The sequence below is a fragment of the Vanacampus margaritifer genome, chromosome 8 (genome assembly GCF_051991255.1).
Source record: "Vanacampus margaritifer isolate UIUO_Vmar chromosome 8, RoL_Vmar_1.0, whole genome shotgun sequence".
Taxonomy (NCBI): domain Eukaryota; kingdom Metazoa; phylum Chordata; class Actinopteri; order Syngnathiformes; family Syngnathidae; genus Vanacampus; species Vanacampus margaritifer.
This window is the reverse complement of record NC_135439.1, coordinates 22,777,553-22,791,025: the sequence shown is the minus strand read 5'-3', so window position 1 is coordinate 22,791,025 and position 13,473 is coordinate 22,777,553. Positions and strand designations below refer to the sequence as shown.

At 40.0% G+C, this 13,473-nt stretch overlaps 1 protein-coding gene across 2 annotated transcripts in view; it reads left to right on the top strand.

Annotated features, from left to right (window-relative positions):
• plxna1b (plexin A1b) overlaps positions 1 to 13,473 on the top strand; it is a 225,658-nt gene that overhangs the window by 169,856 nt on the left and 42,329 nt on the right. For both annotated transcript variants that reach the window (XM_077572438.1, XM_077572437.1), the window contains exons 12-15: positions 588 to 778; positions 9,231 to 9,382; positions 12,727 to 12,850; positions 12,935 to 13,071. In XM_077572438.1, the coding sequence (XP_077428564.1) occupies positions 588 to 778; positions 9,231 to 9,382; positions 12,727 to 12,850; positions 12,935 to 13,071 (604 nt within the window). The remainder of the gene's footprint in view (positions 1 to 587; positions 779 to 9,230; positions 9,383 to 12,726; positions 12,851 to 12,934; positions 13,072 to 13,473) is intronic.

The window sequence follows — 13,473 nt, the reverse complement described above, 5'->3', positions numbered from 1 at the left end:
TTATACCTTCTGCGTATATTTATCGTTCGCTTGTATGTATGAGCCTCCATACAATGAGAACTTGCTAATAATATTCAATCCTGTTGTCCTTTCAACGTCACATTTTTTCTAAATAATAGGTCATGTTCAACACAATTTTTTATCTTATTTTTATACACCATTGTGTCTCCGAAAATGACGGCCCAAAGATATTTTTCTTCCTCCTGCCTATCTTAGCTCCATGCCAGCCCCTATCCTATTTCTCAATCATGATAATCATCTTGTGTCGCATGAGAAATTTTGCAAATTTTGATATGTTAATGTAATTAGGAAGGAGTCATTTAGCAGGCAGTAATTGGTACGGGGTTGCTTTAAAGCTGCTCCGTGACCAATGGGATTTGGGGATGGAATAGCAGAGAGAAGAAGGGATTTCACTGTACAATTCCTGGGGCGGTGAGGGGAAATATTGCTTTTAGATGGTGACATTGAACCAGTTTTTGAAATGTTAACGTTAATAAGACAGATGTTTTTATCTTCAGTCGGTTGTAGCCTTCAAGATGTTTTGTCCGTCTTTTCCTCCAATAAAATATTGTGTTTGTCTTCCACAGCTCACCTGTACAAGTGCTATGCACTGAGAGACAGCTGTGGGATGTGTCTGAAGGCCAACCCCAGGTTTGAGTGTGGCTGGTGTGTGCAAGAGAAAAAGTGCTCCCTCAGGCAGGAGTGCACTCCCACAGAAAGCACTTGGATGCACGCCACCACGGGAAACAGCCGCTGTGCACACCCCAAGATCACTAAGGTGAGCCATGTTGCTGACATGACAGATGCTCACACAAGTGCTTGACATTTTCATGCAACTTACTGCCACCCTAAGGTTTCTAATATGAACCTGAATTTTAAACCTTTCATTAGCTTAGCATAAGATGGAACCGTCATGTTTGAAGACGATACGTTGGGGGTGGCTGATCTACCTTCAGTTTGTTCTGATTGAGTTGCAACGTGTCAAGTTATAGAGTTTTCTAAAAAAAAAAATCAACAAAAAAAAAAATGGAATAAGCACTTTGAATCGCTCTAAAATCTCCCAAAACAAATAAATAAATAAAACTATTGCTTTCATACATGACCTATTCTGCTGCCCACACCAATAATCTTCCATATGGCATTTGAAACATGACACTAATTTTGACCCATTGATGTCTCAGAATTTTGGCCTGGCCAAAAAATTGGTAGATATGAAATGCAAAAACGCCTAATTTTGATTTTAATGCCGCATGCTTTTGTTTTTGAACATTGTCACACAGTTTAGAAAGTTACCCACTATAAAATTTGCCACGGCTTAAAAATTGTGTCGTTTTATTCATATTTTGCCACAAAATGATTACTTGAACTCCAAGTTGTATGACAGTAGAGCTTTCATGGTTCGATTATTTACTATATACTACTATTTACTTATAATGTCTGGGCTTGTTTTGTTTCCTTTGAAAATTCCTGTGAAATTGTATTCTCTTTGTTTTCGGTATAAACTATAGTACCGAATCCAGGTATCGGTATTATGCCTATACCCGGCCTTATTTCAAGGTATCGGTACTCCTGACGGCAGCCAATACCAGTATCGGCCGCCCTCTTGTGGCCATTTTACAATCAGCATCTAGAAATTAGAAGAATAGAAAATTGCCATTGATTTCATGCAATTTTAAGGGAAAATGATCTATTGGGATATAAGGGTCTTTCCTTAAAATTATCTGTAGATGGATGGATATTTTTTCAGGTGGAAATTGTATGTATCAAACATAGTAGTTGTATTGGTATCAGTGACAACTCAAGATTTGAGTACTATGAATATCCTTCCTTCCTTACTTTAGTCCTTCCTCTGGTCTCTTGATGTCTCCCTAATCCTGTTACAATTCAGATGTATCTGGGGTTGGTGAAAGATTCTGGATTTGTAACTGCGTGGAGGCTGATGCCTGGTTGGTGTTGGGTTTCACTTTGCTTCCTCTTTCCTTCCTTTGATCCTTCCTCCAGTCTCCTGACAACTTCACGACTCTGGTCGTGAACGACTCTGAATTATCTAGTTAAGGTGAAGAGTTTCAGGTGAATTAAAGAGTGCATGCGCGCGCACACACTTATGCACACGCATGCACACAAAAAAAACGATTTGAGTACTCGTTGGTATCGGTCTGAAAAAAATGTGGCATCGAACATCCCTTGTATAATCTTTTGTCTCCTATTAATTTTTGAGATACCAGACGAAAAGAAGACATCCTGGAGCCCCTAAATTGAACAAATACTCATCCCTCGCCTCCTTCAAAGTTGTGTGTGTATGTTGCCCAGCAACTCAACATTCCAAATAACAAACATGTCAGGTTTGTGTAAGAGAGGTGGTCAAAGGGGCAGCCTGGTTCAACTGACAGTATGTACTTTGTAAGTGAGCTTTGATTGCCTCTTGCGCAACAACTCCCAACTCCATGATTTGCTGGTTGACAGGAATCGTTGACTGCCAAAGGCAAGGCATTAAAAGGAGACCAAAGTTGAACTCTCCTGCCTTTTCTGTATCATTGTTGTGCCCCAGTAAGGGAAGGGAGCATGGTTGAAGGCAGCAGGGAGGGTCGACATCTTCGACACCATTACCATGACGGCAAGCACAACACAGATGGGCCGACCAGGAGGAGCCGATTCACAGGCAGACACACACCAATCTGAACACACTGATGTGATGAGAGACCATGAATACGCATATTGTAGACCGACACACTCCCAACAAAACAGGCAGAGGATGTTTGCTTTGAAAGAAAGTGTGTGGAGAGACAAAGTGAATGTGGAGTGTGTTAATTGTGTCCCACCATGAGTGCTGAGTGTGTATGTGCTCTACATCTGACCTGCAGGGTGGGCTGAGGCGTATAAACACTATGGTGTACCCATTTGTTGCCATCCATAATCGTGGAGGTGGCCTATGTCTCACTGTGACCTGGGTCACTACAGCTCACAACAGGGAGTGGCATACTGGTCATCAACACACACACACACACTGGCCATTCATTGGCGTGTTTGAGCCTTCAATAGTTGTCTCATTTGGAGGTGGGATGCTAAAGTGCCATTTTTCTTGATCTAAATGGCGTAAAATATGTCTGCATACATATTCCTCACTTGCTTGAGCCCTGAGTATATTTCCTGTGTGACTTCTGCTTCCTCCTTCTGAATACATAATGAAGGTGCTGGATAATTGGGGCACTAGCACATTGATAAATCCTTTAGTTAATGTCATCTCTCTCGTCCTCGCTCTCCTTCCTCACTCACTCAGTTATCACTTTGAAACAAGCGTACGGAGCCACGGGTTGTGTTTGCATGTACATGTGAGAGAATTTTGCTGCATGTTTGCCCGCAAGCATGTGCATATTGAGGCATAAATCTTGGCCTGGGGGCAAGATGTTGGTGGCAGTCAAAAAGCAAGCGTAGTAGAAAACCAATAACAGCAGGAAATGGAACTTAGCTTGAGCGCAGCAGGGACAAAGAAGAAGAGATTCACCAGTGAACCACTGGAGGATTATTTATCAGCGAGCCAACCTGCAAGCATCACCTCTCCTCTCCACCTTTGACATTTACAGTGTGACATTTAACACCTAAAGAACATCCACAGGCGACAAAGAGGATCTCTTCTCTGCAGCCGTTTCATTCTTTGGTTCTCCAGAAGAAGACACAAATGGAATATTATTCCACTTCTTCTCATCCAAGTTCTCTCTCTCTCCTTCCTCCATTGATCCTCTTTTTTTTTAGTTTGCCTGATTTAAATGCGCTTTGTTTGTTCTTGCAGAGCAGAATGCTAGTTGGTCGCTGTTTACTAGTCAGTGGATTAGCTGCTAATTTCATTTGCACTAAAGAATTGCATGTTAAGATTAGGGATGTTCGATACCACCTTTTTTTTCCCAGACCGATACCAGTGCAAGTACTCAACGCTTGTTACCGTTGCTGATAACAAGCGTTGATACCACAGTACTTTTCATATATAGAATCCCCTCGAAAACATTTACAGATAATTTTACGCAAAGACCTATCTCTGAAATTGCATGATAGTAATGGCAATTTTCTTTTTTCTATTTCTAGTGTTAGGAAATTTCATTTTCTACTGATACAAGTTCAAAGTTCGGCTCACAAATTTTAAAATTAACTATGTGTAGTTCAGTTTGTAGGTCATAATTTATTTTTATTAACTAAATTCATCGGTCCAAAAATGAACTAATTCATAGGACCCCCCCCCCTCCCCCAAATGTGATGCAGCAACCTGATAAGACTGGATGATAATGGGGGAAAAATAACAATCATGATTATTTTAATTGAGATTAAATTCACAATTAATTAAACCATTATTCAATGATTTCAGAACTTAATATGTATTCAACTATTTATTAAACTCAACTATGTGCAATTTAATTTTCGTCTACATGTGGTATTTCCTGTATCGAGCAGCTTTAAGTAAGATTGCAACATTTGTAAAAGTGAAGCAGCAAATTTTCTTACATTTGACATTTGTTTCATTGTACTATTTCAAAAACAAAATTGCAGAATTTGTTTTTATTGCAAATGTAATGAAATCTAGATAAATGGATACTAGCTATTTTGTTCTGATTCTTTTTCTTTGATATATATATACAGTCTTGGTCTCGTCTCGATACTCTGCAGTCTCCATAATGTCCTGGTCTCGGTTGGTGTGGTCTTGACTACAACACTACCATCCAAAACTCCTAGGGTGGCAAGTTTGGCCATTTGGTGTCATTCCTGAGTCTGCATGATAGTTGAAATTAATATTTAGTATTTTGTTCTCAAGAATATGCAGTTGGGTACTGTTCCACTAATAGCTTTGGGACATAGTGGTTTCCAAACACAGCAAATGATGATTAAGGGTTCTTATGATTGGTGTGGCACTTTTTTTTTCTCCGTTATAAACAAAGTTGAACGAGCTGACAGAGAATGCTGTCAAGAAAGGTTTCAATTTGGAACGATACAAATAAAAAAACCTACACTACACACGCACACATACACATCTTGTCCTCCAGTGAAGTGCAGCATTGTCCTAGTAATTGCCTTGGATGCTGCCTGGACCTCCATCATCCATCTTTTCAGGCCCGTTCTCCCCTAGGAGAATGAAAAGGCATTACACTTAGCCCTTAGAAACCAATTAAAACAACCCATGCCTATACTTGTGTTGGGAGGAGGGGTGGGGGATGTATTTTTACTGTGTTAGCATGTGGCCTGCTACTTTTTTTTCATCCTCTATACCAGAGTTGGGCAATCTCGGTCCTCGAGGGCCGCAGTCCTGCAGGTTTTGGAGGTTTCTGACTTCCAATACAAGCTGATTCCAATCAACAGGATCATTATCAGGCATATGCAGAGCTTGCTAATGAGCTGATCATATATCAGCTGTGTTGGAGAAGGGCAACATGCAAAACCTGCAGGATATCGGCCCTCAATGCCCACCTCTGCTCTATACAGTAAATGCAAAAGCATAATTTTTTGTTTGAGTTGCAAAAATCTAACCTACCTGGTACAGTTAAAGTGAAAGCATTCTGCCATAATATAGAGCGTTCTAATTAACAAAAATGTAAGTAAAATGTCTGATTAAAATATTTGTTGCATGTACATAGCAGACCTCAATTAGTTGTCTGCATTGAACCCATCCCTGAGGAGCAGTTGGCAGCAAATGTGTCGTGTCCAGGGAGTGAATTAAGATCTTGTGTCAGCACTTTGGTCAATGAAGCTGACTGGAAATTACCCATGCATGTTTGTGGTAGTAGGGAGGAAACTGGAGCACCCACAGAGGCATTGGGGGGAGCATGCAAACACCACACAGAAAGTCCCTAAAGTCAGGTGCTAAGGCATGTTGGAATCAAACCAGGGATCTTGTTGTGGGGCAGCAGTGCTAACTACTCCCAACCTTGCTGTGGAATTGAACATACGCTATCTACAGTATATGGAGGAATGCTGTCAATAATTTTGGATTTGGATTTTTGTTGTTGTTAGATTCACTCTTCATCACGTTAGATAGTTTTTTCTTTGTGACTTTCTTGTATCATTTGAATTGAACTTTCTTGCCATTGCACATTCACATGTACAGAGCAACAATATGGACTTAACAGGCACAACCCATACAAGAAACATGAAAAATAGTGAAAATTTCAAAGTAAAAGCTAACCATTACTCAAATAAAAACACAATGAATAATTTTGGGCTTAACTGTTTGTCTTTAGCTTTTCCAGAAGGTTCTCATATGTAAAATCATTGCCATTCTACAGTATGACACCATTCCACCTCACTCATTTCCCGTCTCTGCGTCACTCTTACAAACATTTCTTGTGTTGTTTCCACTTTTCTCATCCTTTTCCATTCATTCTATTCTTTCCAAATCCATTCAGTTACCCTCTTCTGCCATTTTCCCCATCTCACTCACAAATATTTTTAGATGCCTCTGTGATTTCTTTGTTGTGATCGATAAGTTAACAGTACCTTCCTCAGCAGAATTTTTTAAAAGAAGACAATGCCTTTTGAATACCAGTATCTCTAATTGATAAAATATTAAATTTTTGCTGCAAACATTTATTTTCGATGTAATAAATTTTTTCCCATATCTGATAAGAACATTTTGCAAACTTAAAACAAGTTAGTTTTGAGGGTCTGTGATTTAGCTGATAAACTTGTGCTAAGCCTCACACCGTCTTTTTACAATCTCTCTGTCTCTGCCCCCTGCCGCATCAATTTCTCCCCCTTTTCTAACCAGTAGATGTTATCTCTGCGCTGCTGCTCGAGCGGCCACAATAGGTCTGGCGTAAAGCCTTTGACACAACGGGACAAGTTGTAGATGAAAATGAGAAAAAGCGACTTTGAATGGAAGTCAAGAGCTGTGACTGCGAAGGGAGAATAGAGCGAGTGTTTGAGCTGGTGGCTTTTATGAAAGACTGCTTTTTGTCCGTGTTGTTTCGGTGTGAAAATGACAAGTTTTGTATTTGTGTGTGTTTTGATAAGCCCGGCCGAATAGAGAAAGCGATTTGATTACCATATCTGGAGACTTTTGACTACTGCGCCACTGTGTGACAATCATTCTTTTGTCTCCTGCTAAAACACATGCATTCATGCACACTGAAAAAGAGGCGAGTGAGTTGAAAAGACACAAAAGAAGAGAGGAAGAAGGAAAGGGCAAGGGAGTGCGCAAAAGATATTCACCATAAGCTTTGTTGGAGTAAGATAGAGAACACTCCATCATTATATCACGGTGGCCTTTCAGATTGGTCCTGCATGACACTCAGCATTGCTCCCATCCTGTTGTGCTTCTGCTCAGTGTCGTGGACATCTGAGATATGAACGTATTTTTCTTCCCAGGTGGGCATGTGAAGAGCATGTAGACTGAGAGTTTATCAGAGAATGTACGATTGTAGGAATTGTCTCACTCACACCTGAAGGCATAAAAAAATGAAAAGTTACTATGTCACTACTAGCTACATAGCCACTCGCCTATATACAAGTAATTTTACTTTTATCAGTTTTATACTGTGCAGCCGGGGCTTGTATGTGACGCAGTACCATGTTCCACATTTGTTTGCCATCACGTAGGTACACTTTTGTGATTGTATCACAACAAACACTATATGTGCTATGCAATAAAATGTGCTCACAGGTAGACATGTTTACTTCAAGCACTGTCCAAGTGCTACATCACCATAACATAATGCTCAATAGGGCCTGATTGATTAACTCATTCACTCTCAGCCATTTTAACTGAAGCAACCCTCTTCACTCCCGGCTGTTCTACTGGATTTTGACTGATTTTGCAAGGCCCACAGAATATTCTGTTCTATTGCTATAAAAACATGGAACCTACCAAAAGAAAGATTAGTCTCTTCTTTCATCAGAAAAAAAAGTTTATTTGTATCTGTTTCCGTTTTGCAGCAATTAGCATTAGAATATAGTTAAGTTTCATCATTATTCACAAATCTGTTGAAAACAGTGGGGAAAAGAACTTGTTGCAACATGGCCCTGGTTGATTTCTTATACTCTGCTGCCACCTGCTGGCTGTTTTTGTAATAACTACTATTGCTTCAAGCATTCTCTTCAGTTCAGAGGCTGCGTTAAAGCCTTTTGTATGCTCTACCATTAAAAAAAAACATGGAGAATGTATAAATATGTTTTTGGGATCATTGTAATATTTGAAATAAAACATATTTATACGTTTTTGGGAGCAAATGAGTTAATCAGCCGGCCAATTAAATCGGTCAATTATGGTCCTTTAAAACATCATCCGTTTGACTGATGTTTGTCATACATTTAGCACTTAAACACAAGTGAAACTGGTCTCATTATTTATTCCACATAAATCTATATCATTACCTTGTATTCCTAAATACTTAGTATATCATGAAATTTTTTGATAGGGTAATTGTATGAATCTGTCCTTCTGAACAAAGCAAATCCTAATGTGTACTTTCACCTTTAGATTTTTTTGGACAATGTATTTACAGTTGACCCCCACAATTCAGATTAGAATAAACACCAGGCCGGCTCGTGAATAGTGAAAATTGGTGTATAATTGACACCCATTGAGATGCAGTGGAGGATTATTTTTTTATTATTGTAAGCGTTAATGAATCGACCGATTAATCAGTATTCTGTATTTCTTGCTGCCAAAAATCAGTAGTGTCCTCCAAAATCGGTTGGGCCCTAAAACCCAACCATCAACATATGCTTTACCCTCCTCCCATATTATGTGACAGATGACCCCACCCCCATCAATTTCTAATCCAATTAGCCTTCACCCTAATTATTCTCATAATGACTGATTACCAGAGGGACTATTGTCTGTGTCTATGCTGTGGCTGAATAGTGCAGTGATTAGCGACATGGTTAGTCTTGGGTAGCCATTAGCACCTCTGCACACCTTTGACAGAACTCAAGGGGAAATGGAGGGATCGGGAGGTCACTGTGTGCTGTAATTGTGTTCAGTAGATTAATCGTCCTAGGGTCAAAAGAGAGATGTAAGTGAGGGCTGGGTGGGTGCATTTTAGTCATGTGCTGGTTGGCAGGTTGTGAATGTTTGACTGAGCTGAAGTTGCAGTAATGGATCCTCTGTCATTATTCTTTCAACTTAATTACGTAGCAAAGAATCTTAAGTCATACGAAGTGAATGTAGGTTAGCAAATTGTGTCGATGGATTTCACTTCTTAATTTCTTTACTGCTGGCTGAGATATTCTTTCATTGCTTCTGCCTGCAGCTATTTCCTGAGACTGGGCCCAGGCAAGGAGGAACCATGCTGACTATCACCGGTGAGAATTTGGGTCTCCAGTACAAAGACATCCAGAATGGAGTCCGCATTGGAAAAGTGGCCTGCAACCCCCAAGAAGACCAGTACATCAGTGCTGAGCAGTATGTTGACATCTCTGTTTTTTTCCCTGTCTCCGATAATGTTGACGTTAACATTCCTCAGCTTTTCTCAGTTGCTGTGCTCTCAACATTTAAACCAAAATCTGTGCTAGGGCTTGATTGACTCTTATTTAAGACAAATGGCAGCCAGTTTAACATGAAACATTTTGTTCTACTATCAATCAGATTTATAGCCCAATCACAATTGAATTACCTCATTTAACCCCCTCCATCACAGTAAATCAGCCCCTTCTGACAGCAATCTAATGACATTTGAGTTGGGTGGTATATATTCGTGAAAGCTTTGCCACGTGAACACTCCCTCTGATTAAGTCATGTTTTCTGGGAAATTTCTGAAACAAGGGGGCCATTGTGAGAGGGGCCTTACTTCCTTTTACTAACTACAACACTCTATTAAGGGAGAAATATTATTTGAGCTTATAGCACGCATAAGCTTGTGGTTCGGTAGATTTTTCACTGTAAATAGGACAAACAATTGCAGTAATTGTATTCAGAATAAGATGTCAGCCAGTATTTCTCATGATCCCTTTTATATTTAATTAAAATGAAAAGGAGATGCAGATATTAGAGTGGGACAAAATAGTCCCCACTTGGGTGCTGGTGGTGTCCTCAATGTTCTATTTTCAGCGCTGTCGCTGTCATTTGTAGTCAAACGATAGACTTGCTGAGTTTTGCACCCGTCCCAGCAGATTTATCATCTTTGGGACTGTCACAAGGAAGGAAACGTCATAAATTTGACTTTGATGCTTTGACAGAGGACAAACAATGCTGTACAGCTCAAGCCGGGGATGACAGGTGTCCCCAAAATGGCTTTAGAAATATGCTGTTGACATGTTTATTTTATAATTCATCAACTCATATTATCATATTCACTGAAAGCTTCTACAGTACATCTGGATGCTGGTGCTATGTTTGGCGACCCTTTGTTCTAGGTTTCCTCTAGCGCATGTTCATTTTGTCTTTTTCATCTCATCCAAAACCAAAAAGGTGTAAATTTTTAAAGCTGTCCATTCTGTAACACCGTACTGGCTCGTTGTCATAGCACCCAAAGGAGTAGGAGGAGGAGGAGGAGGAGGAGAAGGGGGCAGAGTTTAGAGTCTAGCTGTCCTGATAATTAAAAGTGATGTTAGCAGTGCGGCGCCATTAGTGGCCCGGTTACTCTCTTCATTCCTCTGACCCTGTCAGAGTTGCCTGTAACACATGAGACGCAAGATTATGCGACTGACGCTGTAGGTCGAAGGTCAGCTGCTGGAGGAGAAAAATTATTTGCACTGGTGGTTAGGGACAAATATAAACGGTTAAAGGAGGAGAGAAAAATGAATTGGGTTAGTTCCTGCCTGAAAGGACATTACAAAGTGACAAACTAAACCTTATGAAATGGCCAAATTGTGTTCATTTTCAGTGTTTTTTATTTGTTTGTTTTTTTTACATAATTTTTTTTTTATTGTAGCATTTTGACATGTGCATCACAATATTCTGTTGCCTCATTTGCAGTACCAGGTGGGCATTCACGGTCATACTCTTAAATGGTTTCGATCCAATTTGGCTGACAGGACTTTTTGTGTTAGCCTTGGAGTCCTGCTCTGCCCCACTGATGTTCCATAGGGTTCTATTTTAGGGCCTCTGCTGTTTTTATTGTATTTGCTTCCCCTGGGTTCCATGTTAAGAAGACGTGGTATTTCCTTTCACTGTTAAGTGGATGACAGTCAGATCTATGTTCCGCTGAGCAAAAAGGTGTTGTGTTGTTGTTCTCATGTTCTCATTGAGGCCACTTTTGACAACTTGGCTAACATGAGTTAGAGGTTGGTGCTCATAAAGTGGCATGTTTTGTGAATATTGATTAAATAGTGATTTGTAATTTGAATGAATGTTCATAATCTTGTTCACTATTTTAATTTCCTACTTATAATCAAGCATACCATATACACACGTAGCAAATTATTAAAACAATATAATTTAATACTTTAATTAAATACAGGGATGTTTGATACGAGACTTTACACCAATCTGATTGGGAATTGGACGATATTTTGCATGTTTATGTCTTCTTGGGTAAATCCTTTAATTTACCGAATCCATCAATTACGTACTTCGCTGATCGGCTCCACAAGCAATACATTTCATGTAATATTTAATGTTTGTCAGAATTTTTTACAGGGTTTTTTTCTCCATGCATTTCATTTGACATCAATTATATGTGGATTTTCACTATTTGTGGGCCGGGCCAGTCCCTATCCCCTGAGAATGGCGACTGTCAACTATAGAGTAAATAATACCCCCCCCCCCCCCCCACACACACACACACACACACACACACACACCCAAACACATTCATCAGTGAAAAATCCTGATCATCTAAAACATATTTGATACCAAATTGTCCAAAGTTGTGAATGTAATTCATTTTGGTCACTGCAGTTCGCACTACATCTTTTTTTGATGACACTTAATCGACTGCTACATGATGAGCTGCAGCACATATGTGCAATTCACATGTTAATTGTTATGTCACAAAATTGTAATGGTACTGCACATCCTGGATATCTTTAGTTATTTTTATCTTGCAATTTTTTCTCCATAAATAGGTTTCAACATGTCAAATGTCATGACATTCTTCTGATGGAATAAGATACATTTAATCATTTACCATCAATGTATCATCCCTATTCTCTTTATAGCGATTTAACATCTCAATTCAACAAGCATCTAATTTTATCACGCATGATGCAAGTGAAGCCGGGTTTCTAACTGAGAGCTGTCCAGCATTTTAATCAAAGCTCCTAGTTGGAGTCCATGGAATAAATGAAAAGGAAAATAGAAACAATGGACATACAACATACTGCATGAGAACGTGAACTGCCGTGGCACTGCAGTTGCCATGACCACCTGCTGGGAGAGTGGAAACGGGAGTTAATAACTCATCTCAGGGAGTGAGGCAAGCCGAGGAGATGTGTAGGATATGAGCTTGTTCAATTAATCAGCCTCGCTCACTTTAACTCGCTTACACTCCGTCTTTTTCTTTCTACTTTCTTCTACTTCGCCTTTCTTTCTTCTTTCTCGGCCTTTCTTTCTGTCTCATTTCGTTCGCTGCGTCTAATTAACAGTCAAGCATGACTTCATTGGGTGAAATGTGTGGAAGTGTTTGCCCTGTGGGCTAGATTGCAGTCATTTCTTCAGTGGATTTTCATTTGACCGGCCAACGCCAAGACAGCTATGTTGTTGATTTGTTCTGTGTATTTTTTTTCTCTTTTCTCAGCCTTATTCTTCCCTATATGATTTTCTTATTGTAATGCAAATATTCAAGTGAAGGCATCTGTCTGTTCCAGGATTGTGTGTCGACTGAATGATGCAACAGGTTACCGGGTGCAGGAGGCTCAAGTGGAGGTGTGTGTGAGGGACTGCATTCATCCAGACTACAAAGCGGTCTCCACCAAGGCTTTTACATTTGTGGTAAGAGTTGAGGCTATAGGATGGAGCCGGCATCTTTCGGTCCCACAGCTATGTCTTATTATCTCTATGTTTGTCCCTTCTCAGTCTCCATACTTCACCCGTGTCAGGCCGTCCACTGGGCCGCTGTCTGGCGGCACAAGGATCACCATAGATGGCAGTAACCTCAACGCAGGCAGTGCTGTATATGTAAAGATTGGACTGCATGCCTGCCGCTTTGAGAAGTGAGTAAACCCAATGTACTCCAAATATTTGTCCCAGTTTATTACATTGTCATATATAAATAAACTATACCATAGCTCCCTTTTTTTTTTTTAACCCAGCAATACCAATTACAAGTCAGGCTATGCGTGAGTGTTTCGTAATTACGTAAACATAACTTTGATATGTAGCAGATTGTAAAAAGGTCTTGGTCGGAGGTGACCTGTAGCAAGCAATTGTAAGAATTACAGTGGAGCCTATTATTGAGGCTGCTACAGTAGAATTACCCCCCTCCCCCTCTCCCAACGATTGTGGTTATATAATTACGAAGGCAATGTTTCTAATGTATACCTTCCTTCCTCTCCTGGCATACACTGCAAATCACACATATGTGTGCAAGTAAATGTCACAGAACACACAGCAGC